Here is a 26,085-nt window from a genome sequence, read left to right on the forward strand (position 1 = left end):
ATTGTAGCTTATGTTATAAAACAAGTCTCTACAGATTTGAGAGTTTCAAGCCTTGTATTTCTAATCAGGGAAAACGGCCAGAAAGCTGCTGCTTCCTGCATTGCAAGAAACAATTCCACAGTGTAGCAACAAGCTTCTGCAGTTACTGTTCAGTGCTCTTATGCTTCTCAGGAAAAGAGGTTTTCTTGAATACAGGCATCCCTCTTGAAACTGTTAAGGTTGTCTCTCTGGTCCAGAAGCTGGTTTTGAATAGCCAGGAATACATATAACTAGATAGATCCTTGATAGATTCCCAGTATGTGATAGACTTTGAGTATTCTCTCTAGTAGCACTGCTGAGTACCATTATCTTTGCCTTTGCTTCTGCACAGTTGTGGATGGTGTCAGAGGAAACTCCACCTTTGACCTCAGTGTCCAGTTTAGGAAACTGTCTGCAGTTGCTGAAACTGTTGCTTCATAAATCCAAGTTCTACTGTCATCACCACAGCCATGTCCATCAGAATAGTGCGAGTGCTTAAGATTTTCCAAGGTAGTTCCAGATTTGATAGCCAACTTTCATCCTGTTTTTCCAGCTGTGTTTTAACAGTGCCCTGGATTATCTGTAGCATCCAGGTAACAGATGTATTTCTCTGCACCTATAATATCCATTTGTTTTGATCAGTGCTGTGGCTTGGCTGTTTTTATGTGCCTGTTAAAGGATAGATCTTGATGGCAGACAGTGGCATACAGGTACCAAAGTGTTGGAACAGAGCTTGTGTAGAGTGAGACTTTCCTGATAAACTCTCGTGTCAGCCAGCAATTCGCTGATTACTCGTAGGATCTTTGCATTAGCATCAGCAGTGTCTCATTCAGCAGTGGTTTCCACAGTTCAACAGCACTTGTATAAATGTATTGAGATTCTTACTGTAGTCTTTAAATGCTGCATGTACAGGTCATAATGCAGAAACATAGAAAAAAGTGGTGACATGCTCATTTGCACTTTTATCAGGCGATTGAAGAACAGCAAAGCATCTACAGATGGCCACCGTTACCTTTTTCGGGGCAGAATAAACACAGAAGTGATGGAGGTAGAGAATGTAGATGATGGAACAGGTGAGTATATTTGTGTTGCTCATTTACAGATCAGTCTTTCAAGGTGCTGAAATCAAATGCAGCTTCACAATTTCTTTGAGAATGAAGGGTGCTCCCTGTACTTAGAGTAAGATGCCACGTTAAAAGCATTATGTGCTCATATCAAAACTCCAGTTCTGTGACACATCATTGCTTTTATGCATTATTAATTGAGCGGTCATAGATGACTGTTTTACGCTAACATGAACAGAGTACTAAAATAAGGTGACATTTATTGCTCAACTGAAATAGTATATTTAACTTCACTTAACAGCATTCCAACACTTAAAGAAGTAATCCCTAGGTGTGTGATATATTTGTAAAAGTGCATGGAAAAGTTAGCTCTGTTGGAATGAAGCCTCAAGCACTATAAATGCTGAAATTGTAACATAAGAGTTTAAAAAAATGGAAGTATATGCGATTGACTCTTTTTCTGACATACATTAGAAATGTAAAAGCCCAAAGTATTCCTACAAATGTAATTTTTTTTTTTAGAAACTTGAGTTTAACCTCTGAACTTAACAATTATTATTTCCTTATAATGAATAAAGAAAACCTGGAAACCTTGGCCTTTTTAATGTAAAACTGAAATTAAAGAAAAAAGGGAAACTTTAAAATTTGCATTGCGAATGTGTCAGTCTGAAGGAAATTTCTATGAGTTAGATATTATTTCTTCTGATTTCAGAAAGCATTAGCTTTGCCCTACATCTACTGTGGATGCCAAGCATTTCTAAATGTAATTTTCTAAAATAGAGCATTAATGACAAGGATGGCACAGCTTAACTAAGCTTAATAGAAGTCCAATATTTCTTGAAAATCAAGATTTCATTTTTAACTAATCTTGACTTCTTTTCAAAATTGTCATGGTTTAAACCCAGCCACACAGCTCGTTCACTCACTCCCCCCCTTCCTCCCTCTTTCTTTCCTTCCCCCCCCACCTCCCTGCTCTCAGAGGGATGGGGAGGAGAATCGAATACAATGCCACCTGCCGAAACGAGCCCGACCCCCAAAAGAGAGCCCGTGCCCTTCCAGGTAACTCCCAGTTACCTCCCCGAGCATGGCGTGCTGTGGTATGGAATACCTCTTTGGCTAGCTTGGGTCAGGTGTCCTGTCTCTCCTTCCTCCTGGCCTCCCCTCCTCCCTGGCAGGGCATGAGACTCACGAAGTCCTTGGTCAGAGTAAACATTACTGAACAACAACTGAAAACATCGGTGTTATCAGCTCTATTCCCAGGCTGAAAGTCAAAAACACAGCACTGCACCAGCTACTAAGAAGGAGAAAAACTGACTGCTACTGCTAAACCCAGGACAAAAATGTTTCCTCACTTCTTGTTTCAGTGAATAGACTTTGAGAGTAGTTTGGCTGTTGTTCTTATTGCAATAAATTAATTTATTGGAAGACTGTTGTGTTTTTCCATCATCTCTTCTTTTTAAGTCTTTCAGTCTTTTGTCATGGGTTGTGTTTTCTAAGTTTTTATTACTTTTTGTGTCCTTTGGAGTTTCAGGTTGTTTTTTGAATTTTTTATCTTTTTTTTTTTCTTTTTTTTTTCCCCAGTTTGTTTGCATCTTTTGTATTTTGAGGTGTCCAGAGCTGAAACTTCACTGGGGCCAAGCAGATCAGGATAATTACTGTAGTGCTGCATGAGGGATATCTATTATTAGTCTCAGGATTATTTGGCTTTTCTGAGAGCATTCTTTTTTTTTAATTTTCAGTTCGTGTTTTAGAATACAATACCAGGTCATTTTATGCAGTACTGTTGCTTATCCCAATATATCTTACACTGTGTTAATGTCTGAGAGTAGGTCCTACTAAAATCATAGAATATCTCAAGTTGGAAAGGACCCGTAAGGACCATCAAGTCCAACTCCCTGCTCCTCACAGGACTAAACTATTCCTCATGAATAATTACTTTCTTTCTGTACTGAATTTTATCTACCTATTTCCACAAATTATTAAGCATTCAGAATTCACATCTTGTTCCCCAAATCTCTTTCAATGCTTCATGTCTTGGTTCCATGAACAATGTTACTACTGAATCATTTCAGCTGTTGATAAAACTAGTGGAAAATGCTGAATGGTAGAGCACTATGGCATCGCACTTCATTCTCCTTGTTTGATAGACATATTTTGTAGGACCTCCTTGACATCTGTTTTGGGGTATGTCCTTTGCCAGGCCCACCAATTTAATTAGTGGTTTAGACATATCTATATGTATACCATAATGAACTTCATCAAGCCTTGCTGACTTGAATAGAGTTTATCTAATATTCTATATCCTGCTTTTTCCTTTTCTGCCAAATTGTTAGCTTTATTTATATGAAATCTCAGCACTTTGTTTATGCAAAACAGAGCTGAGTGTTTTGCTCTTTCATGTCATGTATTATTTGGCTACCTTTAATTTATTTTGCTTCATCTTCCTTATATATGTTTTAGAAATAAAAGACAGTTTTTCCATTTGAAGTTTTTTACTTTCTAAGACAGCATCTCTTGTAACTCTTGATGTTACTGTGACCGCAGTGGTGTATACCCACTGTCTTCTTTATGATGAATATTCCAAAAAGGCTGTAGCTTTTTCTCGTTCACTGTCTTATCCTTCATATCCATGCTTTCAGTGTTGGCTATAGCAGATATTTCTTTCTTCTTCCTTCTAAGACTGTCTTGTCTTGTTTTTCTTCATTTGCTTGTTCTAGCTCTCCAGTTCTTGATCACTTTCACACTGTCCGTTTTCCTTTCTGTCCGTTTGTTTACTTCCTCAGTGAATCTTCAAATATAATTTGCTGTAAACCAGTTGTCTTCCTCTCCACTCCAGACATTTCCTTCAGCCACAGGAAATTTTGCTACTGTCTCCATTTCCTGTAGCCTTGCAAACGGTACTGGAGGCTATCATACTTCCTTCCTGCTTGCTTTCCTGAGCCACATCAGATCTTGTCACTTTTATAAATGCAATATTTCTGAAATCCGTCCTCCTTTCCACACTTCTGAGACATTAGTTAATGGTTTGCTTATTTTGATTTCTACATTATTAGAGGTGGTAGATGCTCCATCCCTGGAAACATTCAAGGTCAGGTTGGACGGGACTCTGAGCAACCTGATGTGTGTTTGAGGATGTCCCTGCTTGTTGCAGAGGAGTTGGACTAGAATCATAGAATAGATAGGATCATCTAGCTTCAACCCACCTGCCATGGGCAGGAATGCTTCACACTAGACTATGTTACCCAAGGCTTTGTCCTACCTGGGCTTGAACACTGCCAGGGATGGAACATTTACCACTTCTTTGGGCAACCTGTTCCAGTGCCTCACCACCCTCACAGTAAAGAACTTCTTCCTTATATCTAACCTGACTCCCCCTGTTTAAATGATCTTTAAAGATCCATTCCAACTCAAATTATTCTATGTTTATTCTTACCTGTGTTTTTTTTTTTCCATAGCCCCTCATTTTCCGTTTCAGCTTGTCCAATATTCTACATTCTTTTTTTTTTTTTATTATTGTAGTTACTGCTATTTCATCCCTCCTTTCTATGGTTCTCTTTGAAATATGGAAGTGTCTGTGTTTTTTCCATGGCCTTTCCTTGCCATCCTCTCTCCCTTTAAAAAAACAAACCTTCAAAAACCTTTTTTCCTTCCTTGTAGTCAAGAAGTGTATTCCTTCTACTCACACTGACACTTTTTCTTTCACTGAGATCATGATGCCCTTCTTTAACCTTTCTCCGTCTTTACTGTTCTCATTTGTTGCACCCAGCTGTCTTGTTTCTCATCCCCTGTAGTCATCCGCATTTGAGCTGTAACCTAGTACTGTTCTGCTTTGTTCTTTTTGTCTTGTCTCATTCCCAAGGGTAGTAATCTGATCGTCTGAGCCTCATTCGCATTAGCTTTGCATGTGCCTTTTTTGGTATTGTATTATTTTATTCTCCTTAATCATCTTTTTCTATCACTTTCTATATTTCTTAATCTAGAGTGGAAGCTCTGAGTGGAGAGTGCTTATGTTTTCATATCTACGCATGACTTTTTCTCGTGTATTATTCATGGGTCTCTTTATAGACAGTAAAGACTTCTCACTTTAGATGATAGTTACACAATTCTTTACTGTAGATTTTGGGATCCTCTTCTCACTTGTTATAAGGAACCACAGGGCTCCAGGGAACAGGGTTACTGACAGCGTTTGCATTCAGTGTTGATAGATGTAGGAATGTAGTCTTCCTTGTTTGTAAGTAGAAGCATAGAAATAGGAAAACAGATTCCCAGTGTGGTTTATTGTCATGCTAATGACATGCCTGCAGAAATTAACAAAGTTTTTTCTGAAAAGCAATTTTTCTTTGGTGAAATTAGGCCTTGGCTGAGCATCACAGTTGGTGTAAGCTTTCTTTTTTGTTTCAGCATCATGAAGCACTCTGCCTTTTTTTAATTGCATTAAGTGGAATGCATTTTATTTATCAGAGCAGACTATTGTCTTCTTAAAAGAATGTGGCTACACAACCACTTGCAAGTATTTGAAAGGTAGATATATTGTGATGCTATTTTTTTTCTGTATTCAGTTTTTTTAAACTAAATTTTGAGAGAAAAATGTATTTCTAAAGGCATTCAGCAGCCATTAAATGAATGTGATTTAGTTTATGAAGACAAGCAGTTGGGTCTTAGGAAGTACCAGATTTCTGATGGTTGCTTATACTAAGTTCTGTCCCCTGTTGTCTTGAAATGAGGCACGCATGATACAGAGAAAACCACTACATGATGTTAATAAACAGAGATTGCATCAAAAACTGTGCAAAGGAGGTAGGGAATTGATATTATACAGTATTTATTTCCTTAGTATTTCTGAGCACTGGGGCTCCTAAGAACCTAAAGTCTGAAGAACTTGTAAGGATTTCAATACAAATATTTCTGATTGGCTTTTTAAGGGAAGAAAAAAAATCTGTTGTATATGGCTGTGACAAATTGCTTTTTAGGCATTTCAAAGGTTTGAGTCTTGAATTTATATTTTATATATATTACAGATCAAATGACAAGCTTTAATATATTACTAGGTATCATTAGAAGATGATGTCATCTTTCATAACCTTCTGTTGGGAAGCTGGAAGCTTAATGATTTGATAAGCATGCTTGTTCAGACTTTGCATGAAGTAACTTGAAGTCTCATGCTCTCCTTCCTTCTGTAACCACTATGTCAGGCTTGCAAATCATTTGTTTGGCCTGACTGACAGCTGTGATTGCTTTGATGTGAAGAATGTGCATATACCCTGTGCAGCTGGCCATCTTCTGGCTGGCCGACCAGCACATCTGCAGCGCATGACCAGTTTTTGTCTAATAGCCAGTCCAAAGGAGGTATGAGTTTATATGGGATGATAGCATGAGGCTGAAATGCTCTTCAGGAGACAATGGGCATGGGTGTATTAAGGTAAAAAATTGCCCATGGGTGTCTTGGAGGATTGTAGTCATAGGGAACACAAGGAGCAAAAGGAGTATTGCAGTTAAAGGCAGAGGTTGGAGTCGAGCTGGGCATTACAGGAGAGGATTACAATTGCAAAACTGGGTGATAGCTACCCATTTTCCTCCACCTGAACCCATTACCGTCTGTAAACATTAGGCAGTCTTAGTACTTAGCTGAGTGATTGGGCTTTTTCACGGAATGTGACTTTGTAATGGCATGAGGTAAATGTGGTCAAACTATCAGTTACAGAATTTCACATGCCTAGGAAGCTGCATGTTTAAAATGTCATCTCTATGTCGGGATATTCAAATGTCTGGATGAGCCATTTCTTTATGAATTAAACTACTAAGCTGACACCAAATTTCTGTCCAGAGTAAATTGTGCGAGTCTAAGTCCAAATGTGAGCCTGAGCCATCATTTTTTATTTTTTATTCTTTTGGCCATAATTCTGTTCAGTTCACTGCATTACAGATCATAATATTTCCTTACATGGGTGTTGCAATGACAGGTGCGTGGTAACAAACACCACAAGAAAAATATCACCCGGTAGTTTTATCTGTATTAACCTCTACCTTAATGAAAAAAAAAACACAAAGGTGCAGCTAATGCCATAATGCAAGGTTTATAAGTATATGCTTAAATAATACAAAGGGACATTAACCTTCCTTCCTCCAGTGCTCTTGCCTCTGATCTCCAAAGGTCTGCAGTATGTCAACTGAGAGCTTCTGTCTGAGGCTTCTTTCTTTTCCCTGACTTTTGACTCTGATTTTTTGACAGTGATGGCTAGTCTTCAAGAAATAGTGTTTTTAAAGAGGCAAAGTATATTATAAATAGGTTACGTGAATTGAAATACGATAAATAGGTAAGTGGTATAAACATGATGCTGAAAAAGTAACTTACTTTTTCCCATCATAGACTTACTTGCACTTTCTTACACACTTTGAGTACTAGAAAGTTTTGTCGGTTTAGAAATCGGCCATCAGTCTCATGATTTTTAGTAGTTCCTGACGTTTCCCAGCCCAGTATACAAAGCTTGGCTGCTTTCCATCTAATTAAAATGCAGAGTTATTGAAAGGATACTAGCATGTCTGCTGAGATTTATGATAAATCTTAGCAAGCATTTCAGCAAGGGCTTCATTTTTGAAAAATCCCATCTCATTGTACAAAATAGGGCTGAATTATGAAAAAGTATTTATAAGGTAGAAAGCTCTGTTATTATTACAGTTGTTCAGGGCTGGCCCTAGGAGTTGCCTCTTAATGAGTTTCTGGTGAGAAAATGTTTACCTTTGATTTCCTAATATTTGGTATGGAAGTTGCTACTTCTAGTTTTAATCTGTACTTTATGCAAATGTATTAGTTATCATGAGGCATTTATGCACAGGAATTTTCTTCCAGAAAATGCATGTAATCCTAGTGAAGGATATTCAAGGGTGTTAGTTTTGGAAAGGAAGTATCTGTAGCTAATTTCTGAGCAAGACTTACGGAATAGCATTTTAAACTCAAATATTACAGAAGTAAAGGAAGAATATCTGCTTGCTTGTCAAAAGGAAATTGTATTTTTCCCCTGCATGTTTAATGTTTTTTAAAAAAATTAGTACTAAATCATTCAATCAGCATGGGAGCTCTGAGTGATTTAAGGGGCAAAACCACAATGCTGCTTTTTAAAGGAATTATTTATTACAGTTTAACATGAACAAAAGTACTCCAAGTACTGTGATCTGGTCTTTTAATAGACTCTGCCTGTTTTAGTGTCAGGTTTATACCTTCTTCCATATGCTAGGCAATTCTGTCACATTTTAAGGAGGTCATTATTTACTAGAAGTTAAAAGTACAACTTAAGATATAATGTAGTTCACAAGCAGCAGATAACTTTAAAGTAATTTTTATTCTTTTATATTTCCTGAGTTTTATGTGTAATGACAGAAGTTCTTAGTAATTGCAACAACTATTGCTTTTTAAATAATCGGTGCTCTTTAAGCCATTGTATCTATTCCCAGCTGACTATCACAGCAGTGGCCACACTGTTATAAATGGCTGGAAGATCCACAACACAGCAAAGAACAAATGGTTTGTATGCATGGCAAAAACCCCTGAAGAGAAGCAAGAATGGCTGGAAGCTATTTTGAAAGAGCGAGAGAGAAGAAAAGGTATGTTAATAAACTTCCTTGTGTTGCTTCACCAGAAAGCCATGCTGTATTTTTATGTTGAGATATAAAGCAAAACCAGCTGCCACACAAACTTGTGGTGTCAAGTTCAGCTGAACGTTTATGGATACCAGCTTGGAAAAAATAAACCAAACTTTGAACTGGGAAGGGGATAATGTCTTTAATCATGTATTCTGGTAGTGAACATTGTTTCGTAAACTGGGAGATGATTTAAGCTATGATTTTATAGTTTATCCTGAAGCAGTATAAATAATCATAATTTCATTGAGGCCTGTGTACTGTTGTGGTTTGTGGTATGTGACTGTCTATCCTAAATACCTTATGGGATTTGTATGCATTGATTGCCTTTTGTGCCTGGTCATTTGAATCACTGAAATGAGAAGGTTTTCTGTGTTGGATCTCCATGCAGATGATCCAGCATGAAGTGGTACAAAATATACTCACAATCCCATCTGTGAGGTATTCTCCCTTGCAAAAGAAAGTAAGAAACTACAATTTGAAAACCACTATAATTTTGAATAACTGGATTAAGGTGGAAGAATACATGGATAAAATACAATCTTGATCTCAAATGTGACCATGAATAACATGTATTCAAGGTGAACCCAGCACAAAGTAGAACCAGGGAAAGATGATGCATCATCATCTCATGGAGCTAATTTCATTTGCAAGCTTAAATATCCTAATCAGTAACAACGTTTGTAGCCTTGGTATTGAAGGAAAATATGACCTTGTAGTTAGATCTGGGTTTCTTTTCCTGGTCTGCATAGATTTTTTTGTAGCCTGTTGTGGTAGCCATTGCTTTGTGCCTTTGTTCTAAATGGAGACTAACAATGCTTTCTTTGGTGTTTTAAATTTGAATACTGAATGTTTGTAGAACATTTGCCATAGGACCAGAGTTTCAACTAGGGTGTCTGAGCACTGGCTAGTTAATAATGCCACCAGGAATTCATAGAAAAGCTAAAAATGTGCCTCAGATGTCAAAAAAACCCCATAATTTTTAAAATGAAAAAGCAGTGTGGTAGAGAGTGTCAAATACAACAAGAAGAGGTTGTCTGCTTCTGTATAGGCCCTTGTCTTACTGACAGAAAGGCTTTTAACCAATCCCACTTCCCTGCTCAGTTTCTTGGCTCCCTTACACTCTTGATACCTTTATGTAAGAAATTGAAAGAGTGAGTAGGATTATTTTATGTTGATGTATTCATTCTATTTCACGCTATACTATCAAGCAGCTGGTAATAGAAGTAGGTTTGAGGTAAACCTTGCCAAGTGCGAGGTAGCCATCACAAAATCAGGCCATGTCTTAGGATTTTAACATTTGATGATTTGGGGAAATTTTCAGCTCTTGGTGTTCTCAGTGGGTTTGCCTCCAAGGAGACAACCATGAAAGAAAGAAGGGAGGATTTGGTCCACACTTAGACTCAGCTTGCAACACAGAATCTTAAAAAATATTTCTTGAATGTCTCTGTTACTCTATCGACTTAGAAATTTGTCCACTTCCTCCAACACAGTGATTTGTTCTTTTTCAAAATATCAGGAAAAAACACCTCTTGCAAAGCAGGATGTATCAACTTAATTGCAGTCAAGTTGCCAAATGACTTGGGAACCAAACAGCTGTCTTTTTAGAATTCAAATGCATATCTAAATGCAGCTCTAACACTTTCTCATTCACTGTGAACATAAAGATGCTTTAATTGTATGTTTACTTAGTAAGACATGGAGCCTGTTCATGTGTGTGTATATAGGCAATTACAGTGAAGCCCAAGTGACTGCACATGTGAAAAGTGTTTCATCTCCTTTGCAAGACTGTTACAAACTAAATAGAATCTATATTTTCAGAATTAAACAAGTGGCAGACTATTTCTCAGATTAAATACCTACAGTTGCAGTTTTAAAAATGCGAAAATCTGAACAGAAACTGAGAACATGTACATAAGTTGTTCTAGAAATGTATAGTTTTGTCCAGAACTAAAAATTGTTGATTGAGAAAGCACATGGGATATGAAGGTCTGTGGTGCTTCTTGGAAGCACAAACTTCTGTGAGTGGCTGGTGGGATGCACAATTCAACAAAACCTGGTTTTGATCATCTCTTACTCAGAAAACATAATGATTTCCTCTAGATGCAGGGGTAAAAAACCAACCCAATAAGAAATACTGAAATAAAACCCTTAATAGTCTTCATGTTGTTGAAAAAAAATCTGAAGGAAATAGAAATGAAGTTGTGTATATGCTTTTGTGGAAAAGGGGTGAATTAATCTTATATGAAAGTAATACATTTATAACAGATAATTATCTACTATTAACTGGAAATTTGAAAAAGTCTTGTGTAAGTGAAAACATTTTTATTATTGTATGGTGTTTATTATCATATGGTATGGCCCTTTTTTTTAGAATTTGTGAAGACATGACTATTCCATTGCAAATATTCATATACTGAAGTCTGAAAAATCACAGCATTAGTATTTATTGCTACAATATCAATGGTTATGTCAATATAATAACATTTTAACTTTGCTATGAGAAGTTAAAAGATATAATATGATTTTGCTTTATGAAGATCAGATGTTCATGGTTAAACTTGATTGTGACAAAAATAACAGAAGGCAGTTCCTTTACCTTTTTTTGTATGTAAAATATTGGTATTGCTCCTCCATTTTAGGAAAAGTACTGAAATATAATGGCAATATCACTTCATAAAACTTTAATGCATTTTTGGCAGGTTTGAAATTGGGTATGGAACAGGACACTTGGGTGATGATCTCTGAGCAAGGAGAACGACTGTACAAAATGATGTGTAAACAAGGGAATCTCATCAAAGACAGGAAGAGGAAATTGACCACTTTTCCCAAATGCTTTCTTGGAAGGTATAATATGCATTTTATAGCATGACTTTTTACCAGCTAAGCTCACATTTTACATCTTCTTTGGGATTCTGTGGAAACCACACTTTATTTGTAGTGTCTGTTAGGCCTATTTGCCTCCCAGAATTTAGCCAAAATGTAAATTGGTCTGAAATTTATGGATGTGCACTCATGTTCCAAAATAGCTTTATTAAAGAGACAAGGCTGTAAAGGCTTGTTGAAAATATGAGAATGCATCAAATAGATTATTTAAAGAAATATTTCCCAACCTGTTTTAATGAATTTTTGTCTAAAATACTTAGATTATTCCACTTAAAAAAAAAAATATCTTGCTCTCAAAACTGTTTCTGTCCTTCTCCTGCCTAACTAAAATTTACATGTTTAAAAATGTACCCCTATTATCAGGGTGATCTTTCTAATGAGATATACCTATGGCTTAAGAAGACTAAATGCAAGAGAAAGAGAAAGCAATAGGTACCCTAAAAATATGTGTGTGACAACAAAATTAGTTGGGTAGGTGAAGGGGTTATCAGTTGTTGTATCTGACTGTAAGATAGTTAAGCCTGGAAAGTATTTCTATAAAGTACAATGACTGATTTACACAAACACATTCTAGTGAAGAAACTCATCACTGGCTTCAAAAGTGGAAATGAAATTTGGGCAATTTTCATGTGCCATCAGAAGTCACATAGCTGATGAGAATTGAAACCAGGATTAATTATTGAGTTAGGGTTGAATCATGTTCCCTCGCTCAAGTTGTTGGAAGCAGGTAAAGAGAAGTCATGTATGAAACATTTAAACCTACCATCAAATAGCTTCTTTTCTGTGCTGTATTTGAAGTAGACCCTTTGGAAGTATGCTTGTGCTGGTCCTTGGGTCACCAGTTGAAACCCATGACTGTGCATGTTGCGCTACCTCACTACGCTGCTGTTTAGATTTGGAACACACATGTAAATAACTTATGTGCTATAAATTCAGTACAAGCCAGACATTTCCTGCAGTGCAGTATATATTTCTTATGTGTGCTCAGGATGTTTTTTACTCACTTTGGAAATAATAATTCTGTTGTACTGTGATAATGTTCTGACTTCATGACGTATCTGTCCTGGGCAAGAGAAGTAGCTATGCCTGGGACTGGCTTATATTTAACCATCTGGTCAAATGTGGCTGTGATAATTTAGGAAATCCCAGAAAACATGAAAGTCTTTACCACGTTCAAGGTAAACCATGCAGGTAAAACTTCTGAATGAAAAAGACATCTCAAGGGAAACCATATGTATTTATGTCAAAATAATAATAAAAAGTTGAAATAAGAGGGTTTGTAAAGGTGGTATGACATTCTGAAGATTATTAGGCTTAAGCGTCACTTCCTAATATAGTAAGAAACACTAGTAATTGAGTGGGAAATGTAGTAGATCTGGTAGTATGACTTAAAGTTTGGTTTTTTTTTTTTGTATCTGTTTTCATTTCAGTGAATTTGTGTCCTGGTTGTTGGAAATCGGAGAGATACACAAATCTGAAGAAGGTGTTCATCTTGGACAAGCTTTGTTAGAGAATGGCATTATCCATCATGGTAAATATAATTGGTTTTAACTTACTTGCTTTCAGTGTAATTGTTGTAATTAGAGTGGACTTAATTTTGTTTGAAAAAAAGATGGTCTTGTTAAGGCAAGACAGGTTGTTGAATCTGCATTATATCCTTGCAGGGACCTCATGGAACCATTGTCCACGCCTAGCAGATTTACTGCGAGAGGCTCCATTAATTTAATCAGATTACATTTATGGTTTTGGGAGCACAACATCACACAGAAATGTTGCTCTTCTCTTGTAAGCAAAAATAAATTCTGGGGAACAGAGAACTGCTTGTAAGGATTTAAACCTTTTATTAAGGCCAGGCTTTCTGGGGATACATGTTGAACTAAGAATTAGAGAAGAGAGTGAGTCACAGTTGGCTATTGATAAATATGCCTGCTTATGTGTTAGGTATTACAAGAGGAGCTGGTGGAATCCAACCTGGACCCAACAGTTTAGTCTTTTGAGTGTTAAGGCCTTCCTTATTTTCACTACATTGTGCAGTTACTAGAATTGATACTTTTATGCTGAATTGCATTTTAAGTCTTCTATGCTTCAGCCAGCAATTAATTTTTAAGTTCTTTGCCATGATATTTTCAGTGACCTTGACTGAAAAGAAAGCAGGAGTAACAGAGTGCCACTTAGCTGTATGCATTTTAAACACTCACAGAGTAGGAGGAAAAACATTAAGGTTATACATCAGTAGTCATGTAGTCTTTCATCCTTTAATGTCAGTCTACATGATTTTCCTCCACCATCATTCAAATGTCAGATGCTATTATGTTTACTGTACACAGAGAATAGTTTTCAATTGAATGATTCTGTTGCCAGAGATTCTTCTCATGATCTTATAATTTATATCCCAAATACACCCATAGACTTTCACAATAGAGAGTTAAATGAATATTGTGTAATTTCATGAGATAAAAGGGTAATTATATTAGAGCATAGAAATGTGAGCCAGACGTGCCACTCTGAATAGTGGATCCAGCTGTGGTTCAGTGAAAACAGAATTCCTAAAATAAAGTTGAATGAACCATCTGTTTTCACAGAGGGAGCAAGGGAGAAAGAAAGTTTGGCTGTTATTTACATTGCAAATGTTACAGAGGGCTTTGTTAAACTTCACATATTCACTCTGCTGGGCATTATTTTCACTGTGCGGCTTCATTTTAGTAAGGACAGAACCATGTGGTACGGGCATTGTTTTAGTTCCTGGTGTGCGAACTCTTGCAAGTACAAAATTCGTTTTTTTATTTTCATTTTTGTTTTGTATTTCTCTTCTCCACCAGTTTTGCGAATGGGAAAAATCCGTTTATCTGTTGCTATTTTAAATCCATGTGGTGGTATTCTCTAATATCTGAAATTACTTCTATCAGCCATCAGGCTGAGATATTTTGTCCAGTCACTTGCCACTGATTATTAGATAGAAGCTTCCTCTCAAGGCAGTAAGGAGCTTAGTAGTTACAAAGATAATCTGAGTATCAGATAGTTTTAAAATGAATAAGTATTTATGTAGTTATGCAGGTTCTTGGACTGGTGTACTGATCTGAGTCAAAACTACCTTGGCCTGAAAAAGAAAAAAAAAGGTTTACACCTGGATTAGTTCCCTTTTCTTAGTCTGTGACATATAAATATCTATCCCAACACAAAATATAGGTATATTGTTGGGAATGACATGCAGAACAACCTGGGGTTCCTTATTTTAATGGTAATGCAGCCTTTTATCAGCTTTAAGTGTTTGAAATTCAGGATGTGTCAGCTCTGTGGACCTGTTCCCTTAGTTTCTGGTGCACTCTATGTAAGTAGGCGCTGCAAAGACAGCGATGCTTGTGTTCCTCTGAGGACATGGCCTGCTCTGCTTGTCATTGGCATGTAAGAAAGAAAAGGTGCTTTGTAGTCCTGGTACCCTCTCAGCAGGTCTCTGTAATGGTGATGAGCAATTTGGCCTTATGCAATACCGTCCTGGTGGTGTTTTTTCTATTTTATGTAGTTGCTGGTTTAAAACACTCGTACTGTGTGTTGATATAGTAGAATATGTTTTTTTCTTCAACAGTATGATTTTTTAAATTTTTTTTTTTTTAATTACAGGACTAGAAGATGCCTTCTCTCCACCCCCCCCCCCCCCCCCCCCCCCAAGTCAAAATGGTTGTAATCCATTAAAATTCAGTTGGATACTCATAGTAGGCATTACATGTGAAAATTCTGTAGTCCATATCTGATTTACCGATAATCAATGACATGTAAAAGATCTTAGGGGTTATTTTGAATAACCACATTAGTGTGAACCATCAGTTCAAGGCAATCGGAATAGTGTCATGGGCTTTACTATTAGTAGATACATCAAATACAGGTAGAGAAGTTACTTTGCTCTGGCACATGACACTGGTGAAACCACTGAAGTCCAGTTTTTATGTTTATGCATCAGATGATGTGTGGAGATACTGAAGAGGTTGAAGGGGCATGAAAAACAGTGCAGACAGAAGGCACCTTACTATACAAAGTTTATGATGCCTAACTACGTTTTCTGAAGAAAATAATGTATGATGGTTTAATCACTTGGTGTAGGAAGGCATACACAGAAGAATTGCCTAACACTATCAGGCCTGTTACTCTGATTAATGGAGACATTAGAGTACTCTCCTTTAGTTTCAAAATTAAAACTTATTTCTGCAAGCAAAACAGCAATTAATACAAGATAATTATGCTAGGATAGTGCTAGTCCTAGTGCTGTCCTCAGCCATCAAATAAATCAGCTGTTTTTCAGAAGGAAAACACCTGTTTCCAGGTGTTTTGTATCATGTGGTATGACTGTTTTGACAAAAAACTTGAAGTTGTGGGGTTTGTTGCTGGAATGTTGTGAATTTCTGGAAATTCATCTGTTAAGATCCTTTTTCAGAAGTCTTTGGGGAAATGGATTATCAACACCTTCAAAATGATTGCTGGTCTCTTGTGCTTAAGACCTTCAGCTGGCTCTGTATAGACAAAGATGTTCACTCTCCCTTTTCTCTCCAGGGCAGGACTGGTCAGATGTGTGTCTTTACTCATCCGAGATTGGCCTCCACAGAATTAAAACAGAGAATCATGTGGAAAAATAATACAAACAGTTGCAAAAGAAGCTTTATTTGGTTATTTTGTTGATAAAGCTTTGCAAAAGTGATGAAAGCTAGAAAGATTTGAGTACCTAGTTTTTCAGGTTGTTCCCTATCTCTTTGTCTTTCTGAATTCTTTGCCCTGTAAGTTGAAATTGGTTTGTTCTAAACTACTTTAACATTGTGAGAAATATCATCACCAGTCACATAAAGGAACTTAAGGAAAATGATCTAATTGGGCTTCCTGACCTCCCCGTCTGAAGTCAACCAGTTGCTGTGTAATTGGCTGTTATTAGATGAAATGATGCTGGCCCACTTCTTTCTTCTTTATTTCTCCAGAAAATCATCTAACGATAAATAATTATTTTAACTTTTTTTTTTAATTCAGTTACAGATAAGCACCAGTTCAAACCTGAACACATGCTGTACAGATTCCGATATGATGATGGAACATACTACCCCAGAAATGAGATGCAGGATGTGATTTCTAAGGTACAGGTTAGAATACTTGCTGTTATTAGGAAGAACACATCAGAAATGGAGGTTCTGCTTGAAAAATAATGTAAAATGTTATGCTAGCGTAAAAAACATCCCTTTATGCTTGCCTGTCTCTATTTTTATGTGAATCCAATTCAGTTTGCTGTTTGTAAGGTAAGATTTTGGCTTGCTATTATGCATTTTAAATGCAAAATTAAAGTTTGTTGGGTTTGTTGGTTTTATTATTTAATGTTTTCATATGCCATGTTTATGGGTGGAGCTGGCGTTTCGGGCTATTGTATTTTTCAGTCCATTTTAATAGATATGAAGCTACATGTGGAAAATTGGTTTTGATTTTTCTCTTAAATCTGAGTGTCATTTGTTAGTGCCTTAACGAGGTGGTAGATCTGCAGTCATATAGATGTTTAAACACAGATAGGTAGTGCTGTCCGCACTACTGGGCATAAGCATAGAATCCTAAAATGATTGAAGAAGGTTGCCTTTAAACTCATTAATATTCAAACTTTCATGAATTTGAGGTGGTAGAAAATGTCAGCTTTTGGGTATTACATTATAGTGTTATTTACTTTTCTGCTAGTATTTCTTAATGCAAGGTATATCTAAAAGAATCTTCTCAATACTGAGCTACAAGGCATAGGAACATAGGATGGAATCTATTTTGACGTAACTTTTAATTGTTATGCATGGTTGTTCTTGCAGGTTATAAATTGTTTTTTGATAGTCTGCTAAGTAATACTAAGTCAATTTCTTTTTTAAAAAAGTTTTCCGATAGTAGTTTCTTAACTCCTACAAATGCCCTATGTTTTTAATTGAAAAAAATTCAAATCTTTGAACCTTTTTGCACTTTTAAAGTTTATTGGTTATTTATAATTTAAATTTGTAAATAAATTGATGCATATAATCGAGTGCAAGGGTTTTATCTTAAATTGTTACTTTGTGTGTAGAATAGCAACCAGTGATTGCAAAAATGTTAATGCATGGAAACATTGCTGTGTCTTTCAGGTTTTGTCTATGTTTCTTTCAATGTACTATACCTTCAGAATTTTTTAATGCTACCTTAAAGCTAAGCCTTTTTGCATGTGTCTCAGTAAAGTTTAGATTAGAAATGTTTTCTTTTTCATAATTTATTTGTCAGTATTTTTGTCTGGAAATACTACTTGTTGGCACATGAAAATATATAGAGATTTGAACAGAGCTTTTTACTATATAAATATAGGCTTCCTTACTGCACCCATTCCTTTTATGTTCTCTGTTGTGTGGCTAACTAACCTCATCTTTCTCTTTAACAGGGTGTACGATTGTACTGTCGCCTTCACAGTCTGTTTACCCCAGTAATTAGGTGAGTCAAATTGGGAAATCCTTAAAAGAGTGAAATGGAAGAAGTATGTAATCTGAAGATACTGTGTTTGAATGCAGGAACCTAACCCATCCTTTGAAGACTGGTCTCTTGGGAATAATCAAACAAAACTGAAGGGCTATAAAGACAAAAAGCATAACTGAATCATTAAATGACTACAGACTCCGTTCAGTATGACCTTTTTTTAGAGTTTTAGAACCTTGTAGGTCCCGATTGATATGCTTATATACTGACTGCATATTTACTAACACTCCATTACCTCCTTTGGAGAGTCCCATGTGCCTTTATACTCCAGTGACATTATTGCCCAAGCAAGATAAGTAAGCCTCCTCCTTTCTTTCTATACTAAAAGGTTTGACTTGCTCTTTTACCCCAGAGGCAACTTCTGAACCATTACAAAATTCTCAGTTCATGCTTCCACTAAATTGTTTATAAAATGCAAGTAGTTTAGGCTCTTTTGAGTTTTCGTTTGATTTTTCTTTTTCATTTTGAACAGGGATAAGGATTATCACTTGAGAACCTACAAATCTGTGGTCATGGCTAACAAACTCATAGACTGGTTGATTGCACAGGCAAGTATACACCTTTGGATTTATGTTTTTCATTTAAATTCTAAGTTGAAAGGTAACGATGTCTTAAGCAGAATAACATGCAGACGCTTTGTGTAAGATTAGTTAGAAGGGCACATGTAAATGTTAATGTTCCTCTTAAACTAGTAAAGTAACTGAAATCGGCTGTAATCAGACATGCTGTTTATTCCTTTTGTGCTTATCTTTCTTACATGCAATTTAAATGTTTTAATGAGACTTAGTTTTGTAACTGTTCATGGCTTAAAATGAAATGGATAGTCTCTGAAAACTCTGAATTACTAACTAGATGGACAAGAGTAATTTTCAGTCATTAGTTCTGTTTTATTTTAAGCAAACTAGGAACAAGAACAGGGTATCCTGTTCACTCAGTCAACATGCACCAGTTTTACAAGATAAAAGTTAAAAACTTTGACACTTTTACATTCTATTATATTAAATTTTTACGGGGAATGCAGTGTTGCTAAAATGTTTACATCTTTATTTGTAACTGTAAAGATATATACCATGTAAAGGTCCCTTCCAACCCAAACTATTCTATGGTTTTATGATAAGCATGTATATACTGTTTAGTATGTGTGCAATAAATGTGTATATAAAGGTGTGTGTGTGGTAAATACCATCTACAACCATTGCCAACCCTGTGAGTTTATGCTATTGTGTGTTTTGACGCTATATTAAAGTAAATGAAAAAAATCTGCTATGGTTTAACAGGGGGATTGCCGGACGAGGGAGGAAGCTATGATATTCGGTGTAGCTCTTTGTGATAATGGGTTTATGCACCATGGTAAGTAAATACATTCTGTGCAAGCTATGCTTACCTTTCATTTAATGCTATCTACATAGTTGAAAGGAAATGCAAGGGCTGGTAAAGATATTACAGAAGGGATAGGAAGTTCTTTCATTGTATTGCTGAAGAGATCTATGCTACAATCTTCAAAGAAAAAAAAAAAGCTATTGTATACTCTGAAAATTATTTTCAGTCAGTTTTATAGCACGCACTGAGGAATTCATCCTCTGAATAATGTGTGTGTGTGTGTGTTGGTTTTATGAGCCACTCTGAAAGAAGTTTCTTAATCAGGTAATACATGTTGGCACAGATGAGATGATAAAAAAATTGGGAAACACATAGGAAAGAAAGGAGATGTTTTTTTGGGAATGAATGGAGGAGCATGACCTTTAGAAAAAGCTGAAGTGGTGACAATAGGAGAAAGTGGAGTGAGTGGAGTGTAGAAAAATGAGAAAATCATAAGGGCAGTAGTGAACAAAGAAGGAAGACGAGAGCAAAGATATGTGCAGAACAAAAAATGAGGTGAACAAGGTCAAATTTAATACCATCAGAGGGAAGATTTCAGTGAAAGGATTCAAGGAGTAGGTCATTTACTGAAATGAAAAGAGGAAGAAATCATTTTCTTATCAGCTTGTTTAGCTTAGTCCTCTCTGGCACTGTTCATTCTTTTTCCTTGCACTTTTAAACATCCAGACTGCGTCCGCTTGCTGTTCTAGTTGCTTCCGCATTCCCACCAAACACATTTCTAATACTGAACCTGCCATCCTTCACCACCTGGAGAGTGCTAGAACTTGGTGCTGAGCATCTCCAGCAGCTATCCATAAGAACTTTTCAAACCCACGTTTTTAAATCCTTTTTAGGAAGAAACCTTGTGCTTGGCATTTTCACTAAAACCATTTCAAGCTAATATGTCTTCCTCAGCTTGGTGAAATCCAGATGTTGGGGTTGAAAATGAGCTTAATGATACCTGTCTGTAATGGATCCAAATAAAAATACTTGTTTATGTTAAAAATCAGTATTTCCCTGGATTCACGTGCAGAAATAGTTTGCTGGAATTTAATAGGTGTATGCATGTTCAGTATTTTATGGTTTATGAAAGTCATTAATACATGTGGTGTTGCATCATACAGTGTTAGAGAAAAGTGAATTTAAAGATGAACCACTGCTGTTTCGTTTTTATGCGGACGAAGAAATGGAAGGGTCAAATATGAAGCACAGACTCATGAAACATGATCTGAAAGTAGTGGAAAATGTCATAGCCAAGTCATTACTGGTGAGTGAAACCCAAGGATTGTATGCTTTGATGAGTGAAGAAACTGATTGTAGTGACAATAAATTGGCACTGTGTGTATTTGTTTAATGGGGATGTCCTTTAGCTGTTCTTCATGTCTTGCTGAACAGTATTTTGAACAATTTTATTTTTCAGATTAAATCTAATGAAGGCACCTATGGTTTTGGTTTAGAAGATAAAAATAAGGTGCCAATTATTAAAGTGGTGGAGAAAGGATCAAATGCTGAGGTATCAAGTATTATAAATTATCATCCCTGTTTTATTCACTTGATCACAGGTGTATGTTTTGTACATCAGTGGGGAAAATCTATGGTAGTAGAAGGTAACAATGATAACTTTCCAAGAAAACTGTGGTTATGATTATTCCTTTTCCCTTCTTTTGATTTGGTTTTGTTTAAAATGCTGCTCTGACCATTATCAACACTTACTTTCTGCTCAGGTAAATTGTCATATTGAGTGGTGATACAAAATTGGTCATTTTATTTTTATACATTTTATAATATTCCAGTGATGACATTGATCATGAGTGGAATAAACAATTTTGGTAGAGTGTAAACTGAGTATAGAGCTAGTCTGTGAGTTGCACTAGATATATTTCATAATAAAGGATGTATCAAGCTTTGGATGAAGTCTAGAATTTGAGAATCTGAATGAAACAGCTACAGCCTTTCTGTTTGTTTTAGATGCTCTTTGAGTAATTTCACATTCTGTTGAACTGCATGGGAGTCTCTGTACCTGTAAAGATAAAGAATGAGTCTCTTCCATGAGATAAAAAATTTGGACACAGATTTCAAGCCTTTCTAAATCTCATGGTTGCATAGAAATGTAAGGTAAAAAAAGATATAGCAAATCAATAATATAATACAGTCACAGTGCTATATAGGATGATTTCTAGCAGTCATATTCTGCCATGATCTCAGATGGTGCTATGGTTTAGTCTGTGCCCTGACCTGCAGTTGGGTACTCCTGCCATCTAACTAGTTACAGTTCCTTTTTTGTTAGACCACAGTTTAAAACCTGTGAGCAATTTGGCTTGTGATACCACTGGCTCAAAGACCATGAAATATTTAAGGATTATTTTTTTTTTTTGCTTTGGAACTTAATACATATTCACTTACTGGAATAGTAATCAGGTCTTTATGAAAAGAAGCTTTAGGTCCTTTGGAGAATGATGGATGGACAAATTAGGTAGCGTCATAAAAAAGTAAATTGTCTCAAGGAAAGCTGTTGTGTTAGCTATTCCAAATACTAACTGATATTTTAATACTATCATAAAATCTTGATTAAGGCCAAGTCTTGTATTTAGGTCTCTTCAGAATGAGTGTTTAATGTACCTTTCAAGTCAATTTAACCAGTTCTAGAAGTGTTTTATGGTTTAAGTCTTTTGTGCGTGATATATGAACGAAGCATAAAGAATGTAAAAGCAGTGTGCATGTCATTATTCCTATTGGGGTTGCATGACAGCAGCAGAAAACATTATGGTTATAAAAAGCAAATATATACACAACTATCATTGTTTTCTAGTTGGCAGGCTTGGAAGTTGGGAAAAAAATCTTTGCCATTAACGGCGACCTGGTTTTTCTGCGACCCTTCAGTGAAGTGGATTGCTTCCTGAAAGCATGTTTAAACAGTAGAAAACCCCTGCGGGTTCTTGTGAGCACTAAACCACGGGAGTAAGTTATCATTCCTTTGGGGGAATTTTTATGAACCACAGTTGAAGTGAATTTTAAAAGACCAGTGGAGTTTCAGAGCGTACTACTGTAAAGTTATTTTAAATGCTGTATCTAATCTGACTTTGCAAAGTCAAGCAATTTGATCTGCTTTGATTTTGTTTTATTACGTTAGTTAGGATAAGAAAAACACAAGTGCTTTAGATCATCGTCTCTGCTACTTTAAATACATGCAGGAACCACAAGTGTAAATGAAGTTTCCTAGACTGTAATGAACAGTTTTGATCACTTATCTCTCACTGTGTTTATTAAACAAGTTCCTCTGCCTGGAGATTAGTTGCTGGTTTGCCAGAAGTCAGACTCTCTGATCTAACAGGCCTCTTCATCATGTGTGCTGGTTGTGTAAACAGCAGGAGCAAGTAAACAGCTCCGCATCTTTATGTAGCAGAGGTATTTCTGTACACAGTTGTGACCATTCCTACCTGAATGCCATTTTTGTTACTTAAAAGAAATACAAAGTGAGGACTGATGTCTGGGCTCAGTAAATATGTAAATGAGCACAGGTCTGTTAATGAAGTTAATGTAGTTATTACTAGTTTATACATACCAAATAAAGAGGAAAGTAAGAAACAGTGGTCAGAAGTAATTTTGATCAAATTTTGCTGGGTAAGGAGGAACCATTCTCTCTTACCAGGTAGCACACAGAGAGTGCCTTGGAAATGGCTCTGGTTCAGCAGTAGAATGGAGACGTGTTTCTTGTATTAATAAGCAAGGTTGTCTTGAGAAATGCAGTGGCACCCCAGACAAACAAACAAAAGCAGCAATAAGAAAAATTCCCCAAATGAGTAGATGAGAGTGTTGGAGCAAGTATAAAAGGCATATCTTGCCCTTTCTTTAATGTAGATCTTTGTTTAATTTCTCATGAAAATGTGGGTGAATTTCAAGGTTGACAGAGGTAATCTAGTGAATGAGGAGTTCAGACGAGTTGAAGAATTTGTTTCTCAGTGCTGCCTGCTTCTGCCACTCGCACAACTATGTTGGCAGAAGAGACAGTTCTCTCCTAAATTCTTAGGTTAAAACTGCCAGTGATGGTCTTTCATAGCTCATCAGAATGTTCCAAAAGCATTTTCAGAATGAAACTGTATAGATTGCATCAACCTTCATTAGTATATAATATATACTACATGATTCTATACTTACGAAAATATTTCGGATGAAAATCTGTTAATCTCAAGAATATTGTAATTTTTTTTAAGTTTCATAGACTTTAGTGGGTTTTGGATCTCACCTGTGCTGATGATTGTCTCCAAATGCTAAACATTATGTATACCAGAAAAAAATGAAAGTACAAGAAATGATGCAATTATATTATTCAACATAATATCTGCAAATCAAGTTTATTAAAGTCCAAATGTATTTTAAATCACTTTCCATCATCAATTTGAGTTGCACTGGAAAATAGAGCTTGGGGCAGAGATCCTTGAAATAATAACAGAGCTGGCTCTGGAAGTAAAGGCTGCAAAGCTAAATCAGTGGACTGTTACACATGACCTGACTAGCTCTGATGGGGGTAATGCAGCTCTGTTGCTTTTTCTGGAACTCGAGCTGATATCATGTGGATATGCTGGCTTACTTTGGGTGAGCTCAGGGCTTCATTTTAAGGAGTAGATGTGAATTTTGGTTCTAAGAACTGTTTTTGTTGGTCATGTTTCAGTAGGTTTATTACTATTGCACTTAGGTTAGGAGTGTAATACAATGTGCTTGTGAATTACAAGAACAGTAGTAGGCAATTCTTGCTTGACAAACCTCAGATTTGACATAGCTGCCTGGAAGAATTGCACCAAATACTTTCCCAGTAAAACTCATCAAGTACTCACTTTTAGATGTTAACAAATTGTGCTATGGATCTAGTCTTTGCAATCTTCTGCAGCTTATCTGACAAGGCCTTGCATGATCTGTGGTCCCCGGGCTTTGCCCTCTTGACTGAGAGACTCCCTGTCTTCCAAGGGCTTTCAGTGTTGCTGTGCTGTGGCAGTTTGCCCGAATCACATGCTTTGGTCGTAATCGGCATATTGAATTTACCTGTGAAATAGTATTGCGTTTCAGTATCTCAGCTTGCTCTTATTTCTCATGTCAGTGGTGCAGAGTATCTGTAAGCGGATCCTGCTCAGTCTGAAACTGTGAATTGAACGAAAATGTCCTGTGCTCTTGTAAACCTACTTACTGCTTTATATTGATACATTTAGATATATCAATATATAATATATATATTTATATATCTACCTTTATATTAAATAACAAAATGTTACCTTTTCTACATTCCTTTTGAATCTTTGCTTGTATCAGGACAGTGAAGATTCCTGATTCTGCAGATGGACTTGGATTCCAAATCCGGGGCTTTGGTCCATCAGTTGTCCATGCTGTTGGGAGAGGTAAGAGCTGTCAACTGTGGTGGTAAATAAGCATTTACTATCTAAATGTCATGGCTGAGATACATCAAAATTAGGTCCAGTGATTCAGCTTAGGTTTCTCCCCTGAAGTAACAAACAATATTAAATAAAACCAGGTAAGATTGTTTAGTGTTCTTATACTTTGTAAACTTTGGATAGATTTTCTGGTTTTTTTTTTTCTTTATTGGGAACCACTCACTTCCTGAGCGTTATATTTGTTAGGTGGCCATGTAGCCCTGCAATGTTCTGAAAACGATTTACAGAAAATGCACTTCTCACAAGTCTTTTCAAGGGTGCTAGTGGCCTCATCTGTCTTAGTAATTACAGTTGTCTCCTGTAAATAGTGTTTTGTCCATTTTGTGGTGTGATTGTCAAATGCTTGCCATCTCTAACTCAGTATGTTCTTGACCGTGACACCGGTGATGAAAGAAGGTGAAGCATTCTTTGTTGTTGTTAATGGTAGAGCCAACTAAAGTTATTTTCAGCTGTTGTGGGGCCATCGTGTACTTTTTCCCCCCCTCCTCCCTTTACAATTGAGGAATTTTAAGTGAACTGATCTGCAAAGCAACCAGATTTGAGCAGAGCTCGATGGCTTTTATTTTTCTTCCTAGTCTCTGGTGCCAGAAATTAGATTTTCAAGAGAAAGTCTAATAGACTACAGACTTTTGAGCTGATGTGATAATTATTTCTGCACCTGGATCTCAATTCAACTGCCTGTCCTTATTCATTAAGCAAACACTTTATTCCAATTAGCCTCAACAGTATGTGCATGAGTGGTTTAGTAAACCTGAAAGATTTTTAAGCATATGCTTAAATACTTTGCTGAATTGGGATCCTGTTTTTTTGTTTGATTTGTTTTCTTTTGTGGTTTGTTTTTTGGGGTTTATTTATTTTTTTTTTTAAGATATGTTGTGTTTTTTTGAGAGATATTTAAAAAGGCCTATTTAAATGTTTATTTTTAAATCTTTTTTGATGGGGTGCATGTGTTGCAATAGCTATTAATGGTGTCACTTCCAATGCATTTGATATTAAATTTAACATATAGCTGTTGTCTAACCTGATAGTAGCTAAAATCAGGGAAATCCAGGAATATTGTTTATTTCCTTGTCAGATACGTTCAGCTGACAGGTCATGATGAGCTTTTCTATTTGTCAGCCTTGAAAATTCAGTCTAGCCTTTTCTTTCATAGCAGCTAGCTTCTGTACTTCAGCTTTGCAGTC

At 36.3% G+C, this 26,085-nt stretch overlaps 1 protein-coding gene across 3 annotated transcripts in view; it reads left to right on the forward strand.

The window, feature by feature from the left end:
• The window catches only part of PREX2 (phosphatidylinositol-3,4,5-trisphosphate dependent Rac exchange factor 2), a 172,921-nt gene that overhangs the window by 61,500 nt on the left and 85,336 nt on the right, over nt 1-26,085 (forward strand). For 2 of the 3 annotated variants that reach the window (XM_057426103.1, XM_057426104.1), the window contains 12 exons: nt 988-1,091; nt 8,532-8,681; nt 11,420-11,564; nt 13,034-13,134; nt 16,611-16,714; nt 18,010-18,059; nt 18,574-18,649; nt 19,379-19,451; nt 20,585-20,727; nt 20,881-20,973; nt 22,270-22,418; nt 24,762-24,847. In XM_057426103.1, the coding sequence (XP_057282086.1) occupies nt 988-1,091; nt 8,532-8,681; nt 11,420-11,564; nt 13,034-13,134; nt 16,611-16,714; nt 18,010-18,059; nt 18,574-18,649; nt 19,379-19,451; nt 20,585-20,727; nt 20,881-20,973; nt 22,270-22,418; nt 24,762-24,847 (1,274 nt within the window). The remainder of the gene's footprint in view (nt 1-987; nt 1,092-8,531; nt 8,682-11,419; nt 11,565-13,033; nt 13,135-16,610; nt 16,715-18,009; nt 18,060-18,573; nt 18,650-19,378; nt 19,452-20,584; nt 20,728-20,880; nt 20,974-22,269; nt 22,419-24,761; nt 24,848-26,085) is intronic. The other variant, XM_057426105.1, reaches the window with a different exon arrangement.

Source organism: Pezoporus wallicus, unplaced genomic scaffold (genome assembly GCF_028554395.1).
Source record: "Pezoporus wallicus isolate ANWC-B61680 ecotype Strahan unplaced genomic scaffold, APGP_CSIRO_Pwel_v1 contig_4131, whole genome shotgun sequence".
NCBI lineage: Eukaryota > Metazoa > Chordata > Aves > Psittaciformes > Psittacidae > Pezoporus > Pezoporus wallicus.